Source organism: Lepidothrix coronata, unplaced genomic scaffold, assembly GCF_001604755.1.
Source record: "Lepidothrix coronata isolate B3197 unplaced genomic scaffold, Lepidothrix_coronata-1.0 Scaffold91, whole genome shotgun sequence".
Taxonomy (NCBI): Eukaryota; Metazoa; Chordata; class Aves; order Passeriformes; family Pipridae; genus Lepidothrix; species Lepidothrix coronata.
The window spans coordinates 57,660-75,410 of NW_016690271.1; the positions used below are offsets into that span (position 1 = coordinate 57,660).

Sequence of the window (17,751 nt, forward strand, 5' to 3'; positions counted from 1 at the left end):
AGAACTCAGCTGCAATGACACAGGCAGGCATCATCACAGAAAGATCTGCAATGCCAACCGTTACTCATCTGCATGAACTGATGTACTGATCCCTTCTCACCATCACCAAGTCCCCTTTTCTCTTGCTTTGGGCTTCAATATGGGCATACTCTGAAGCCAAACTAAGACAATAGGAAAAACTCAGAGTTTGCTAGAAGACAGCCAAAGGCAAGGATGATGGGTGTGAATCTGAATTCCCAAAGGCCTTTTACTTGCTCCAAGTGAGGAGAGAATTTCTGGTAAATTCAGAGAGAATTTGCCAACTTGCCAAAGGGAATGCTGACGAGCATGGCTGCGTCTGCAAGTGAAGTGTGTCTGCGTCTGCTTCAGATACATGAAACAACCACAGCCAGAAAGTTTCAGAGACGGAATCTAACCAGCCTCAGGTCATCCCACCAGGCTGGGGGGAGCACTGATACCCACTCAACACTCGAATGTGTTACCAGCCTACAGGTCAAGCCCTCTGCTGGAACAAACCATCATGCACATGCCATCAGGGCTCTTCTGCCACCAGGAACAATTACTGAGCTCCAGAACCCACTTTGCAAACTTCAGTCAGAGCCCGGACAGCCTGGGTATGCTGGAGAGAGCAGCGGTGTCCTCTGGAGACCGCACGGACGACGACAGCTCTGGGCTGAGAAACTTCCCTCTGCCAGAAACTCATCCCTGCCTCGCTGCCAGCAAGGGGAGCAACAACAGCTGCTGTTTGCAGGCGAAGTGTTCAGCCCACGCAGCTGCACAGTGCCGAGACAAACCCAACCACCTGCAGCATTCCTCTGCCTCCCAGTGCCCCCAGCTTCGCTCTGCAGGGCTGAGCTGACCTTCCTATCAAATGCATTCCCTCACAGGCAGGGCTGTTACAGGCAAAAGAAAGCAGACTGGGTTTTAAGCCGGACAACATTTTATAGTTTCTGATAAAACTCAAAGTCCACACGGGTTTCCTGTTCCCCTCATGTACTCCTGGCCTATGGATGAACCAGCTCAACATATAAACTCCTAAAGTAAAGTCAAAGCACGGGCACCAGCTGTCTCCTCTCCATCCCACCTGGCAGAGCTCAGTGCTGCTTCCCCCCCAGCCCTGCGCCCATGCCTGTGCCGACAGCTCCGGATTAGGTTTCACTGGGCTGCTGCTGGGCGCGTGCTCATACAGTAACTCTCACACAACCCCCCCCAGTCACTTCATGCCCAGTCCATCCCTGTCGCTTCCTGCCAGCGCTCAGCAGCCTCAGAAGGGACCAAGGTGCCGAGGTTGGGCAGCTCTCAGGGTGGGGGAGATGTGCCAAGTGGAGTTTCAATTGCCAGCAACTGCCGAAATGCAGCACGAGCTGGGACACTCCACTGACACCAGATCATCAGGTAATGATTTATTTCGGGGAATAAGAACCTGGGAACAGGCTGCATGAGTCACCATGGCAATGAGGAACAGAGTTAAGCAAGGACGGATGGAAGGTATCACAGAGCATTTTCCAGGCAGCACGCTAATAACAAAAAGTTTTATTGCCCATCTCCCTGGCTGTGCAACACCGAGGGAGGCCCAGCAAGCCACGTGTTGGTGGCCCACGTTCAGCCTCCCAGTCGGCTCCAGATAATCTACCCAGAGAGAAGGAAAAAGATTCCAAAAAGCAACAGCAAAACAAGTTGTGCAAACAAAGCTCTGATGTCTCTGGAATTCAAGACTGAAGATACGCGCAAAATCGTCCTTCCTGCAGTCCGACCACGGCAGCTCATGGACTAGAAAGGGGGTGGCTCACACAATTAGGATGCTGATTAAGAAATCCAGGCTGGGTGTTTACAGAAGAAATCTGATTCTGTGCACTTTTTAAAGCAAGAGACCCAGACCGGAAGCGAGACCATGAAAGGAATTTGTTTTACATGACAGTCCCCAAAGGCTTCCAGGTCTCCAAGTCAAGACATTCCCAGATTAAAGCTCTACATGACATTCTTGTTGTGCTATATACTGTTTAAACATTCTTGGGCATTTTTAATGCATACCACTGGGTTCACAGAGCAGGACAGCGATACCCAGGAGAACACTCCACAGTGTTTTACCACCACGTGCCACACTCCTGCCACCTCAGTCTGTCCAAAGCGAGCCAGCTGCTGTGTACCAACAAAATGCTTTCACAAATATCATCTTAAAAACACTTTAATCGACGTGAGAAAACTTCATAAGGGGAATCTATCGCATCAAGGATCAGAGAAAAATAACCAGCAGCTTTTTGATTAGCTATCCTCAGGAAGAACAGCCCTCCAATTGACATGTACTTATCTTTTTTCCCTCCAAATTAACACAGTCCATGTTGATTATCTCTAAACCACACAGTAATCTCCTCTGCCACCAAAGTTTGAAAGTGTTGCCTTCATACGCAGCACATTTCTTTTTAAACCTTAAACAACAGCTGCCAGACCCTTGAGCAGTTGGTTAGCAACCAGGTCTCTACCCACTACACCGAAATATGTTTAAGACAGGATATTTTATAACTAATTTTTACTCCCATCTCCCTGCACGTCACTGTCACAGACCTGACCATGTTTGGCCTGACTGGCAGTGCCCTGCAAGAAGGACCCCTCAGCTTTAAATATGACTGTAACACAAGTCACAGGAGACACTCTGAGGTCAACATACTGTCCCTCCTCACTGCGGCCAAGTCCAGCGTCCCCTATATTTAGACAAAGTATGTCCAGCACTTTACAGATGGAAGGGGATCACTGACTTGCCTGAACCATGGCCAGTCTGGTCCTTGGAGCAGAACTGTGCCAGGACTCGGCTCTGCAGCCACCCCAACCAGGGCATGGGACGGAGGAATTATGCTGGAGAAGCTGCCTGGCTCTGATCACAGCCTTGCTGCCTGCCCTCAGTAAATACATTAACAGACCCCTGTAAATAGAGCACCAAAACAAGGACCACTCTGTCTCTACACAAAGAAATCAATGCTGAATAATAAGCCTTTTCCTCTGTGCTAAAAAGAAGCAGATGCTTGTTTACCAAAAGCATCAAAAATCATCAAGAGGCTGTTGGATTTGACTCATAAAAATATAGAAGGAAGTTATTTGTTCAGTATTTTAACTTCTGCTGCACTCAGCACTTTCAATTTTCTCTCATTTTTACTGCATCCTCCCCATGCACGAGGGGTATTTGATCCCTGAATGACAGTTTCCAGCAGGAACAGTAAAATCGGTTTAGGAACGACTGTCCCTTTAGATTAGCAAAAAGGACAGTCAGCAGTAGCCAGTGATGTGAGATGGTTTGTGAACTGTTTCAGAGAGAACTGCCACGTCCCAGGTTTCTTTCAATAGGTTTTGATTTGAAATTGGAAGTCACAGGGAGCTTTACCTGTTGTGCTGATACAGCCCGTAATTGGGGTATTGATCTGCTCCCCCTGGCAAATACATCAGAGACCTCATTTTATGGAACAGGGAAGCTGCAATTAATGGAATACAAAATTTAACATGGCTGTAAATAATAACTTGAAATTTTAATCACTTAGAAGTGAGAAAACATCAAAGACAAAGGATCCAACTTTATAACTGGAATAGTTTAATGGATTCTGTGTCTTCAAGGCAACACTCGGGACAGTTCTTTGCACAAGCAAGGTCAGTACAAACTTCAGACTCAATTTAAAGTTGCAAACCAAAGAATAAACACAGCATCCCTTTGGGTTAAACAACCCAGCACCACAGGGGATGAGGTCCCTCATCCTTTAAGGACAGGCTGCTCCCCAGGTGAGAGGCTGCCTGTTCCGGGGGCTCAGAGCACACTCCCCCCCAGCACAGCACACCTACCCCAGCAGCAGCCACAAGAAACAGTGACAATCAGCCTTCAGAGCCATTAGGAAAAGCTCTCCAAATCAGACCATGAGATATAATTATGATGCCTTTCAAAATGCAAACTCAGCATCACTTTCCAATCCAACTCTTCCCCCTGCGGATGTTACAAGTTCTTCCTGGAGACAACATCCCTTGTGACTCTGCTTTTTCTTTTGGTGCTCTGAATAGGGATCAGCTTACCAGGAGTCCTTTATTCCTGAAATAATTTCCATTAATCACTCACCATACACCACTTTAAACAGAAGCTGACAGACTGTGGGATGTCTAATAGCAGCACAGCATCTCCCAACTTAAATAAAGGCTGAAATGAAGGGCAGCCCAAGAGGCAAAAGGAACTGGGAGATTTCTATGCAGCAGACAAGGAAACTTCTTCAAACCACTCTTGAGAATTGCCATGTTTTTATACAGCTACTTTAAATAAAAGCAGGGAAGCAGTACTGTTTGAACCATCCACTCTTCATGGTATATGCTCACAAAAAAAGTAAATTAAAGGAAACACAGCAACGTGCACCATTTTGAAACATCACCCTACAGTTTTGCATTTGTGATTCCTCAGCACAGCTGCAAATTAACCAACTCTTTTAGCACCTTAATGCGACTTTCAGTTAAAGGAGATGTCAGTGCTTTACTTCAAAATGCATTTTAAGGAGTTTCAACATAAAAACTCTGCAAAGTTTTGCTGACTAAGACTCAGATTGAAAACACATTATTTAAAGTTTTATTTTACAGGAGTTTGAACTCGGAAGAGTAGAGATTCCAGATGTGTTTATCCCTGCAAAAGAAAGGTGCTAAATTTCAGCAGAATTAGCACTTTAAGCAGTTTGGCAGCCAATTTTCTGTGGTTAACTCAGGTCTTCATATTTCCTAAAAGCATGGAAACTCCTTTAAAAACCACACATTAAAGTAGAAAGACCAACAGAATACCAAATGCTGCTGTGTAACACAGATCCAGAGAAGTCTCTAACAAGAACACAGTGTACTTTAGGGAACAGGCTTTTAAACAGCTTTTAAAGAGGCTCCAGAATAGATATTTGCTGAATTTCAAGCTAGAGAGCCTCTCATAAAACATATCATGATGTACTTGAAGGAACTAAGGACAAAAAAGTCAGGAAGATTACAGTGGTGGCAAGGTTTTGCTCTGGTGACTGTGCTGGGAACCTGTGTGGTGGCCTGTTCCATCTCCTTGATGTCCTGCTGAGCAGACCCTGCCCTCTGAAACGCTGAATGCAGCATCACCCACCCCTGGGATGGACGTTGGTATCAGCCCTGCTTGCCATGGAGGCACACGGATAATCCTCCTTTGCTTTCTTGCAGCTTTCTGGTTGTGGCAAACCAACAGGAGGGGTAGAAATGGTGCTGACAAACGATTTGTTTTTATTTAGACTAACTGGCTTTCGGTCTTTGCATCACAAAGGAATGCAGCTGTTCCACTTTGCATTTGTTGTTTTTTTTTTATTTTACAAAGCAAATAAAGGGGGAAAAAAACCAAAACCTAAAAACAAACAAACCAACACTAACAATAACAAAGCTGGTGACAAACTCTTCACACACAACCATGACACGAGCCCTAAAGAAATCCAAACAAACTAAACAACCAAAAATCCCCAATGAACCTGCCCCTCCTCCCCAGTTCTGGGTTCATTTTAATTCAGCATCAAGTTGCAGAAAGCAAGCAGGAGACTAACAGGAAGACAAAGGTAAGACTAATGATAGCTTTTCCCATCTGGACCGCTGTGCAAATGAGGCACCCCCTTAAATTATGACCTGACAAAGGTAATTTATCATTTGCTAATAAAAGTGACCCTACTCCTGTCCCACCTGCCATTTGGAGTCTCACAAAGCATCAGCAACACACCCAGAGCAGGGCCTCCCATGCCCATCGATCACCTATAGGTAGCTGAGCCAAGAACAGGTAACAGCCCACTCCAAAGCAACCCGTTGGAACGCTGTAAGAACAGAGGCTGCAGGGCAACAAGAGCCTCAGGTGAGCAAATTCATTCTCTCCACGCTGGCAAACAAATCACAGGGAGAGAGGAAATCCAGCACAGTCCATTATACACAATAACACCCCAGTACAGACAAGTCCAGGCCCACGTTGGGCACCTCGACACAATTCTGGACCCAGGGTTGAACTTACTCCAGTCCAGCTCGGTGCCTCCACAAGAGCCATCCTGCCACAGCCAGATGTAACAGATCTACACTCTTCCAGTGAAAAGCTGGAAGTTTAACAGTGTGACCCAGCTGCCAACCCATGGCACTCCCGAGGAGATCCCGGGCAGGAGGCAGCCCCGGAGGTGGGACAGTGTGGAGCTCATTGAGCCTTTGTGAGAAGTGTGTGAACAAACCAAGGACTTTGCTAATAAGTGACAAAGATCATTTGTTTAAAAGAAAGGACTAAACCACTTCTGGTTCAGCAGTCTGGGTTTAGCCTACTTGTAACAAAGGTGTTTTGAGCAAAAGCATACTGCTTAAATGGCTTATTGCAAGGAAACCCAGAGAGCCCAAAGGGCTGAATTCGATGTTGATGAGGGGCAGATAAGTACTGGATAAACAGGAATATGCACTGAATGAGGAGCCCGTGGCCTCAATGTACCTAGAAATGCCCAAATTTAGACAACTGCCAAGGCCAAGAAGTCCCAACCCTACACAGAGATCTCCCCAGTTGGATTCCTGTGTCACCCCCAGCCTTCACCAACTCTGAAGTTTGTCTTATCATTTACCTTTACAGGCTTTTCTCCTCCCCAACCTCCCTCCTCCACAGGCTGATGTTCCTGAACCAGAAAACTGTTTGTCACAAAACACTTGGTTAATCCCACACAACCCAGCAGCAGGTGGCTACAGAACAACTACTGCCAGTCTCCAGCTCCTTCCCAAGCTGCTCAATTCAAGCTCTGGCCCAGGTGCACAGGAAAAGCAAAGGGGTGTCTTCAAAATACTTCAGTAAAGGCACAAGCATTCAGAATTAAGGACAGGAATGAGTTTTGTTCCATGTGTTTGTGAAAATAAGAGCATTCAACCAGCTGCTATGAAACAGCATGGTTGGAAACTCAAGTTGCAGATTTGCTCTGTACACATTACATCCATTACACTGGAGAAAAATATTTGCTGAACTGGTTTTAAGCCCATACAGGCTGATAATTTAAATGCTGTTTATTAGACCAATGCAGAGGAGACAACAGCTCTTCAGAGCCTACTGCAGAATGGGATGCAGAATTTTAAACTTTCTCTGACCCCACAAACACTAGTTAGAAGAAACATTTCAAGAAAGTTAGCCTGAAGTTATTTAAAAAACAATGAAGCAATATTTTAACCAGGGGCTCTGTGATAAAGGTACAAGGAAGCACAGTCCTGCAAAAAAATCCCAGCCAGCCCACTCACTAGCCCCAAAAGGTCTTTTTCTGCTGATAATCTCACTGGGGTCCTTCTGCTTTGAGGTCTTTAGAAAAATCCCAAGCATTTCCAGAGACAGGAACATCTGCAGATGTTTCCAGACAACACAGAACCTCAGAGGCAACTCTACCATTCGCAGCCTTTTAAAACATTAATTTGGCAGCCCAGCAGCGTGGGCTTCCTAACTAAAACATACTGCTTGAAAACGGGTGGTGGTGTGGGGGGTTTGTCCTTGGAACACTGGTTTGGATTTTATGTCCGATAACCATCTCTTGTCTCTCTTCCAACCCCTACCAGGAAGGATCGGTGAGACAAATACCCACAGCTTCCAGGGGAATAAAAGGAAAAGCCAAACAGGAAAAGGAGTTATGAACAATGCAGCCCTGGCTCAGTTAATGATCAACTCTGCACACACCATACTACTTTTCCCCAAATACCACAACCTATTTGAACAGAGTTTTTAGTAATCGGTGGGTAGTTAAGAGGCCTCTTAAGTGTTGCATTTGTGTTATCACAAGCAGCAAAGAAATAAAAAAGATGAGAAATCCCCGACGACTCTGCTCTGTCAACAGGAAGCCCATCCAGTGTGCCGGGCGAGCTCAGCTGCGTGGAGGGGTGGGCAGGAAGGGTAAGGGGTCAGGTTCCCCTGCCTGCACATTCCCATCACATCCCTCATGGAGCATGAGGCTGCCTTCTGCAGCCGGACAAACCCTCAGCACACAATGCACGCTTAAATGGAGAACACAACTGCTGTAGTCCATCCTGATCCTACCGGCCTCTCCATGAGACGAAGAGCTAATCAACTGCTTTCTGTATTGCAAGCACCTCCAACCGGAGCGACCCTCAGCTGTCTTAAGGCAACTTCAGCAAGAACTGATAGCGGTAACTGGAATCACTCTGCTGATCTTCCAGTCCTTTGAGCAGCAGTTTCCAAGCTCAGCTCTTAAATATCATTGACTCTCAGCACAATGGTAAAACACTCACAAAGCTACAGCGCTTTACAACGGCACAGAAGCAATTAAAGATTTCCAATAACACGCTGCTCGGAGGATTGCGGTCTAATTGCTGAGCGGTCAAGGTTTTTGGCAGCAATAACACTGTAAGGAGATAAAAAGGTTTCCCATATGAGAAATAAATAAATATACAGCTCTCCAAACAATGGCAGCAGCAGCCACACACCTATCTAAGTTCCTGACTCGGCACTTGGCATAATTCAAGATTAGGTGGTCATGAAATTTTCTAACACAGAGGCCACGGCTGCATGACAGAGGTAAATGAAAGGGGTGGGGAAGGACAAGGGCCAAGCAGGCCGGGCACAAAGACAAGTTACAACACTGAGGTGGCAACACAATGAGCCCGAATTACCCAGTGTTGTAATTTACTGCACAGTTTGTAATTACCTGCACAGCCTGGAACTTCCCCTTACACTGTAAAGTGTGGTTTCTTACACTACGCTGAAGGGTTGTCACTTAGAAGAAAACTGATTATGGGAGGGAGCAACAGGCTGCTAAGCCAAGTCTGCAAGGACATTTTGTGGCTACCTACTGCTGAAAATAATTCTGTTTAACTTGTGGGGTTTATTTTTTTTCCCTAAAAAAACCTTATTGTGTTTTTTTTCCACGATAAACCCACAACACTGTGAAGAAACTGCCTACTCTCTCTCTCTCTCTCTCTTCTTTTTTCCCCCTAAAGTTTAAAATACTTATAAAAACTATGAGTTAACAGCTTATAATAGAAAACAGACTGGTATGTTGCAAGCACGAGAACCATGGAGAGCAGTGAGCATATTCGAGTTTTTAGATCCATCTGGCTCCCGAGTGTTGGAGGATGGAGGAGTAAACAGGACAGAAAACCTTCAACATGTGCTCGATGTGCACCCAGGGAGGGCTCGGGTTGGCAGAAAGGGAGCCCAGGCAGAGACAGAAGTATTTAAACACAACAAAAAATGCCCAAAAATGCCAGGGGGGTGAGGGCACCAGAGTGAGGTGGTTAATCCTCAGGTTCAAAACATGCCTCTGCACCTCCAGGCCCCGCTCCCTGGCTGGACACAGCCTGGTGGAACTCGGCCACGGTCTCACAGGAAGGATGTGGTGCAGTGGGAGCAAGAGTTGAGCCTTCCCAAATCCCAAGTGAGTGCCCTGACTGCTGTGTCACCCTGCTTTGCCACTGAGATAAAAGAGGAAAACTGGGTGACAGAGGAAGCCGGCATTATCAGAGGGACATGGAAAAACCACTTCAGGGACACCAGCAATGAATTAAATAACTAAAACTTGGCCAGAGGCAGAGGAAGCAACTCTAGGCAGGAAGAACTGATCCATGGCAATTTCTCCATGTTTCTTGTTAAAAATCTTTGATATTTGCAGACTGCCTAAAGATTTGCTTTTTTCCTTCTATTTTTTCCATCAGGTGCCTTAAGAGTTTTAGTAGACCAAATTAAATTTTGAATCCTACACACAAGTAAACTGGTAAATCAGCAGAATTCCCCCTAGGTTCATTGAGAGTAGCAAGACTTTCTGGAATGGGTTACAACTATAAATTCTGAGCGTTTTGATAAACACAAGTCTCCCGGACATTATTTGAATCCTTGTGAACCTGAAATGAATTAGACCCAGACCAGCTGACTACATTACTGTCTAAAAGCGTCAACACAAGAGTAATTTCTGCTGATCTCTGAAAGTCAGAGCTGATCAGCCAAATACATCTACTAAAGAATACACTGAAACAGAAGTTTCTGATAATGTTTGGGTCACCACTGCCCTTCCCATTCCACAGAGAACACATTTTTGGCATAGCGAACAACTAAATCTGGATTTTTAGGCCTTGCCCACGATGAAATAAGGACATTCAATATTAATCAGCCTCTGTGAACTTGTAACTAGGAGCATAAACTTTAAAAATTGGCCTTTATTACACCAGCCTGAAAGCCACAGCACCGTCCTGATTGAGAACACCAGCAAAATATTAATCCAGTGTTCAGCCTGTGAGAACACTTATGTGTGGGCCAAAAGCTCTGTCATTCTCATGCTTATTAATCTTCCCTTCCAGAAGGCAAAGGACAGCGTAAGCTCCTGTGATAACTCTGTTATCTCTCTCCCCAGAAAAGGAAAGGGTGGTCCTTCCAACCCAGCACCATTTAAACTACCACAAGATCCTCCACCACGGATACGTGCGATGGAGGGAGCAGAGACAAGCATTATTTCCCCTTTCTTTTGATCCCTTTCTGTACAGTCTCCAACTGTGGGTTAAGTGTTTGAGTGGTGTATAAAACAAACACCTTAAAAGCACTTAAACTGTTACCTGGCTACCTGCTCTAGCTCGGCAAATCATCCAGAGCTCTAAGGAAATGTTCCGGCCCAGAGCGTGTTGGGGTTTTCTCCACAATTCCAGAATTACTGATACTTCCCAATGCCCAGGGTATATCCAGCTTGCATTCTTGCCTCCACAGAACAGTTCAGGTACATCCCTGTTAAACCCACTTTATCAGCAACCGCAGGGAAATCCGTGGCGTTTACAGGCAACAGTGCAAGCGGAAAAAAATTACTAACTACAAACATTTTGGGCTGAGCATGAAAGGCTCAGAGAGACTTAACTAAACTGATTACCAACTACAGCAGTGATTGCTAATGCTCACAAAGGAGGCCACAGAGTCCAGGGACTCATTTCCATATCAAGCCTAAGCAGAGATATCTACTAAAGACCTCGTAAGTGCAAGGCAGCTGCAATTCTAGCAGGAGCTTCTTGCGACAAGAACACAGTTCCAGGTGGGACCCAGCATTTATCCTACTATCTTGAAGTCTTTCATGATGTTTCCAAGAGATAAAACAGTCTGCTAGCTTCTTTAAAGAAATATCAAGCATGGCTAGACCACAGCGACTATCTCTCTGAACGCCTTATCTACCACCCCATAGCTGCCATTTCCCTCCGTGATCCTTCCAGCCAAACCCCACGACTCAGGCAGTCGCCGTTAATTGTCTATAAATTAAATGATTATTCGTATCTGCATTTCAAAGGGGGGTGTGCAGCTGGGGAGACTGATTTTTCCAAGCGGCTTAGTGTGGGGCACAGAGACACTCTGCACTTCAGAACTGCCCAAGACTGACAGCACTTAGAAACTGGCACCAGCTCATGTCTCTGCCTTGTGACCCGCAGGTGCTGCGCGTCAGGTCTCAGACCTGCAACACCCCAGCCCCGCGGTCCCTCTCTGTCGCCTTGAGATAAGCCAAGAGATCAAATAAAGGGGCTAATCTCTGCTTTAAGCCCAAAAGACGGCCAGGGCACACGGGCAGGGGAAGGTGGCACCCCGTTCTCAGCGCCCAGCCCGGCTGAGGGTCCCGCACCGGCCCCGCACGGGGAACCGGCGGCTCCGGCGACAGGAAGCGCAGCCCCGAGCTCCCGGGCAGCTCCCGTGAAACACTTTTCGAGGCGCTCGGATGGGACCCGCAGTACTTGCAGTGAAAAAAAAGAAATCAGGGGAGCGAGCAGGGAGCGAGCAGCGGCCGCCCCGCGGTGCCGGTGCCTCTCGCCGCCTCCCGGCAGCCGTGCCGGCTCCGCGGGCAGCAGAAAGTTTGCCCGGAGGCAACGTGCGGCTGAGAGAAGTACGGAGAGCGGGGGAGAGCGAGGAGATGGGAGAGAGAGGAGAGGCGAGAGAGGGGTGAGCGGGGAGAGCGCAGAGCAGGCGGCAACCCCGCACGCCCGGGGAGCCGGGGCAGGCGGGGCGGCACCGGGGAGGGGAGCAGAGGGGAGGCTCGGCGGCGTGTGCCCGGTACTCACATCTGGGCGATGGCGCCCTGCGAGATGACGGCGTTGTCGGAGAAGTAGGGGATCATCGCTCCCCGGCGCGGCGGCCGCCCCTGCCCCGCGGCATCGGCCCCGCGCCCCGCTCTGCCCCGCGCCCGCCGCGCCGCCCCCGCCCCGCCCAGCGCGCAGGCGCGGCCACGAGGGGCGGGGCCGGGCCGGGACACGCCCACAGACACACCCACGGCCCGCACGTGGCGGCTGCGGGGACGGGCGGGACCGGGACAGGGGACACGCGGGACAGGAAGCAGGGACACCCAGAACAGGGACACGCGGGACAGGGAACGGGGACAGGGAGCAGAGACACGCAGGACGGGGCCAGGCGGGACGGGGACAAGAAACAGGGACACGCAGGACGGGGACGCGCCGGACGGGCACAGGGAGCAGGGACACGCAGGACGGGGACACGCGAGACAGGGACAGCCGGAATGGGAACAGGGAGCAGGGACACGCAGGACGGGGACACGCGAGACAGGGACAGCCGGAATGGGAACAGGGAGCAGGGACACGCAGGATGGGGACACGCGGGACAGGGACAGCCGGAATGGGAACAGGGAGCAGGGACACGCAGGACGGGGACACGCGGGACAGGGACAGCCGGAATGGGAACAGGGAGCAGGGACACGCAGGATGGGGACACGCGGGACAGGGACAGCCGGAATGGGAACAGGGAGCAGGGACACGCAGGATGGGGACACGCGGGACAGGGACAGCCGGAATGGGAACAGGGAGCAGGGACACGCAGGACGGGGACACGCGGGACAGGGACACGCGGGCGGTCCGCTCCGCTCAGGGGTGGGGGTTCGCGTGGCGGGTGTGCTGGTTTTTTTGTTTTCCGTTCCCTTTTCCCCCTCGTTTTCTCCCCCCAGATCTAGGCCGGGGAGGCTGCACGTTCCGAAATCAGGTTCGTAGCGGCAGCACATCAAAAGGTGCTTTGCGAAAGGCAGTCAGTGACAACTCGGGTGCTTAGGAAACGACCTTAATTTCTCTCCTGCAAGAGACGGAGGGAAGAATTCTTGGCAGTAACTTTCATATGCAGAGACTCGACAACTCAGTTTCTGCCAAAGGAGAAGAGAAGCAGCTGCCTTTTAGTGCTGTTTAATCTTTACCTTCATCACCCCTCAAGAGAAAAGGAAGAAAGGAAGATATTTAGAACAAAAATCTTGTCCTCTGGCTGCTGGGAATTCAGATCTTGCAGCATGAGGGAAACTTAATACAGTTTTCCACTGGGGAGAGCCGGGGGCAGTGCACTCGATCCCACCCTGCACTGCCCATCCCACATCGGCATTCTCCAGCCCCTACACCCACAGTGCAGGAGAACAGCCGAGAAGCCTTGGAAGCAAGCTCAGTTTTCTGTTTCCCATAGGAATGCAGGACATCCCAGCACAGAGGAACACGATACACCAGCCTTAAGTCATCTGCTATGGGTGGCACAAGCCCAGTAAGGAGGCACAAGTGAGCTGGCAAGGGGAGATGACAGTTTAAACACATGTACTTGTTAATGACATCTACTGAAGAGCAAGAAAATACCAAGGCATCACTGCAGAGCTGCCCCTGTGATCAGGCAGCAACTGGAAGCCCAAAAGCTTCATCAGCTTTATTTCCAACTATTAACTAAAACTATCAGAGAAGCAGAGAGGGGTTGAAAAAAGCAACAGAGCGTGAGGGCAACTGTTTTGGGTCTAAGACTTGGCAGAAGCAGGACAGACACTTGTCTGAAAGGTCTTGACCATCCCCACTTCAGAGACTCACAGGAAAAGGGAAAAGCAGTGGAACTGGTGATTCTGCAAGTTTTGCTAAGATATGGTTTGGTTGCATTAATTTAAGCAACGTCATCTTATATAGCCAAGAGTGCAGCTCTGGTAATGGTGCCTCACAGCTGTAAAGAAAACGCAGTGCCAGCTTGCTGCAGTGCCAAAAAAAATCATTTTGTTAGGCAGAAATGAAGTCAGTTGCAAGAAGCAATGGAAAAATTGGGACATTAGAGAAATGGAGGGTAACTCAATCCTTCCAGGGGTCAAGAGACTGGCAAGAACCTCATATTCAGTAGTAACACATACCACACATTCACAGACTGAAAAACAAGCCCAGAACCTCTATTCTATTCTAATTAATAACTTAAGGGCTTTATTCAAGCATTGTAGAAGACTAAATGTACTTAGATACTGTCCAGACACGTCAGATTTCTTACACGCAACATTACAAGGCAAGCCCTTAAAAACTGCTGAAAACAAGTGCAGTGATTAACTACAAGCAGCTACTCATAACATATGGATAATAGATTTGTAAATGAATTACTCCTGGATTAATACAATCACACACTGCATGCCCATATGCCAAGAGACCACATGATAGAAATATCACCAGCTTTTTTCTTTACGAACCTTTGGAAATCAGAAGAAGGAAATCCTCAAAGAAATTCATATGCAGAAATCTGCACTAATAAAAGGTATTTGAACCTGGGTTTATTGCCATAAAGATTGAAAAACCAGCCTGAGACTGGCACTGCCTTCAGGTGTATGTTAGTGAGTTTTCAGTTCCCACTGCCCATCTGTGTAGAATCACAGATTCATTAAGGCTGGAAAACAACTCCAACCTTTGACCGATCACCACCTTGTCAACTAGACCACGGCACTGTCACGCCCAGCCGTTTCTTGAACACCTCCAGGGAAGTGTTCATCATATCCACCATTCCACCACATCCCTGGGCAGCCTGTTCCAATGCCTGACAACCCCTTCTGAGAAGAAATTCTTCCTGATGTCCAACCTGAGTCTTCCCTGGCACAGCTTGAGACCATTTCCTCTGGTCCTGTTGCTGTTTGCCTGAGATAAGAGGACAACCCCTACCTTGCTCTAACCTCCTTTCAGGCAGTTGTAGTGAGCAAGAAGGTCTCCCCTGAGTCTCCTTTTCTCCAGATTAAACACATCCAGCTCCCTCAGCCACTCCTCACATGACTTACTCTCTAGACCCTTCCCCACCTTTGTTGCCCTTGTCTGGACATGTTCCAGCACCTCAAAGCCTGTGTTATTTTCGTATTTTGCTTTTTAAAATCAGACTTAAGGAACAACGCTATGTCTTTGTCAAAGCTCCATCTTACATTTAGACGTGAGCAAAAATACTGACCCAAAAATTTGATCTCCCAGCACACAGGAGCAAGGAGCAGGCAGAATGAAGGGGCTTCGAGGGGATGAACAAGATGGGAGTTGAAGGCAGCAGGTCACAAGACAGACAAGAAACTGCTCCTTGCTGGAAGCAGGTGCACTCTGCTGGGACACATACATGAAGAATTTAAAGTGCACGAAATTGCAGCGATGACAGGTAGCAGCCTAAATCACCGCGGTGCCGCAACAGAGCATGTGAGCAGAGCCATTAATCACTGTATGACAAGTTGTAAATACTCCTGTCTGGGGTCTCAAGTGCTTCCCAGCCCAGTGCACGAAATTACACTTTGCTGCAGGGAAAAGGGCACTGCCTGTCCGAGTTCTGTCGGCGTTTCACACTCCCCAGGAGGTCACAGGATCAGCAGGGCCGTGCGGAGCAAGCGGCGAACACACAGCACGGGACTCACAAGGCTTGTGGGGCAGCAGGATTCCATTTAACCTTTGAACACCACACACTAATAAACTACAGCTACGTACAGCACACACGCTGTAAAAACACCCATCCCCAAACCTTTGTAACACTAACAGCTACTCCAGCAGCTAGAACCAGTTATGGAAGGAGTATGGAAAAAAACTACAATGAAGAGTGTTAGGGATGTCTGAACAGGCATTTCAGGAGGACAGAGCAGAGGAAAAGCCACCCGAGCTGCCTCTGGAGAGAAGTTTAAGTGAGTGGAAGGAGAACACATGCACAAACCTCTCCTATTGACTTGCAGTGTTTGATCTGGCAGACACCAAGGCTGACAATATATTGTTTATTCATACAATCATCATCTCCCCCGGTGTCTGCATCCCAAAGCTACAGAGTCACAGCAGCTTGCACCGGCAAGTTCAGCTACTCCACTTTTCATGTGCATCCTAGCACATTTTGATCCTGCAGTGATGTAACAGAGTGTCCTGTGTTCTGCACAGGACTGGCAGCTTGCTAATGGCATTCTCCTCGCACAGCCCAGGCCTCAGTCCACAGGTCACGAGGAAGGGCTGTGGTCAGGTTTGGCACTGGCATGCACAGATTTGACACTTGCAGGAGGCATGCTCACAGATGGACACCCAGTCCTGTCAGTGCACATAGTCCACATGCAAAGAGGGCATTAATCAAGCTTCTGTTTCCATCCAAGATCAACAGCTTAAGGCTGAATTGCTGCTTCTTGTCAGACCACACAAAGGTGTGGGTGTCACCGTGTTCCACCCACTCCTATCCCACAGGGGCTTGCTGAGTGCTCACGTGTTAAGATGATTAAATCTGGAGCATGATTGTCTTATTAGGCATGTTCAATTCTTAGTCTACACTGGGGCCTGGTGACCTCTTTTCATTTCAGAGTGTCTACCAGCGAGACTTTCTCTGGTCCTGTCAGTTCTCTCCTTTTGAAGAGCTCTAATGAACACAATATACTGTCCTTAGTTTCTCTAAAAACTTATTCCAGTGGATATGAAAGGTTGGGCATTATTTTAAATCTGTTTTGACTGCAGTCCAGGTACTCTCTGCAAAAGCAAGGAACATTCTTCTCTTCTTCCAGCTGTGGGAGGTACTACAGTAGTAACATTTGTCATGTTCAAGGTAAAAGGGACAGTGGGAGGCTGTCAGACATAGGAATTTTGCCCTCAATCATTTGCATCAGTGTCACAGATAAGGCAATGCAAAACCCAGACCCATGTTTTCAGGAGATTGTGAAAAAAACTTGTGAAGTTGCTGCGATGGGCAAACAAACCTCCCCCTCATCTCCAGCACATCCTCTCCCTACCGAGAGAGGTGCTACGGCCGTGCCTGCTCAGCCACCTTTACTGCACGTATGGAAAGTTTGTTCTTTACTGTTCAGCAGCTGTTTCCGGCCACGTTTGTGAAAAGTCACAGAATTTTGAAAACAACCCATCTCTGCCCGCAGCCAAGCACTGCAGTCTCGCACAGGCACCGCCGGGGAGCAGAGGTAGCAAGTTCATTTCCGTGTGCAGAGGTGGGGCTTTGTTTTCCTCACCGGAGCTACACTCAAGCTTTGCCCACAAAGGCAGCTGTCTCGGCATCAGCTCTGATGGGGAAAAAAGTGGTCCTGAGGGGTAGCTTTGAAAAATCTGGTGCCACACTGAGCTGCTTGAGGGTCAAACGACCCGATGCCGCTGCTTTTTTGGTGGGAGGTTAATTCATCCTTTTGCTCTGAGGACACGTGGCTTTCAGCAATGAAGAGTCCACAGATGAGTCTGAGTGGATTAAGGTCCAAACAGATGATTGATCTGGGCAGAGCCTTAAATTAGTGCAGCAAACCTGTAAATAGGTACAGACCGATGGGCTGAGAGCAGCACCTCCTGTGCTCCTCTCCTGCTGCTGCCTCCCCGCCTCGGAGGGAAATCTGTCAAAAGTCTTCTGGATGTTTTTAGCATGGGAGACAAAGCCTCATGTACTGTGCAGTCCAATTTATCAGGACAACATGAAGCCATTTCAGTATCAGCGATCATAAACAAGCCAATGCATGCAGGGCACAGCGAGATTGAGTACAGTACAGAAACAAAGCTTTCCCAGTGATTAAGAGACATACCACCCACCAA

General features: G+C 48.2%; 1 protein-coding gene across 3 annotated transcripts in view; it reads right to left on the reverse strand.

The window, feature by feature from the left end:
* SSH2 (slingshot protein phosphatase 2) overlaps window positions 1-17,751 on the reverse strand; it is a 95,460-nt gene that overhangs the window by 40,555 nt on the left and 37,154 nt on the right. The window contains exon 1 of one of the 3 annotated variants that reach the window (XM_017821548.1): window positions 12,028-12,152. The exons of the other annotated variants lie outside the window; for them this stretch is intronic. Within the exon in view, the coding sequence (XP_017677037.1) occupies window positions 12,028-12,083 (56 nt within the window). The 5' untranslated portion in view covers window positions 12,084-12,152. Of the gene's footprint in view, window positions 1-12,027; window positions 12,153-17,751 lie in introns of those variants that run through there. 3 annotated transcript variants of the gene reach the window in all.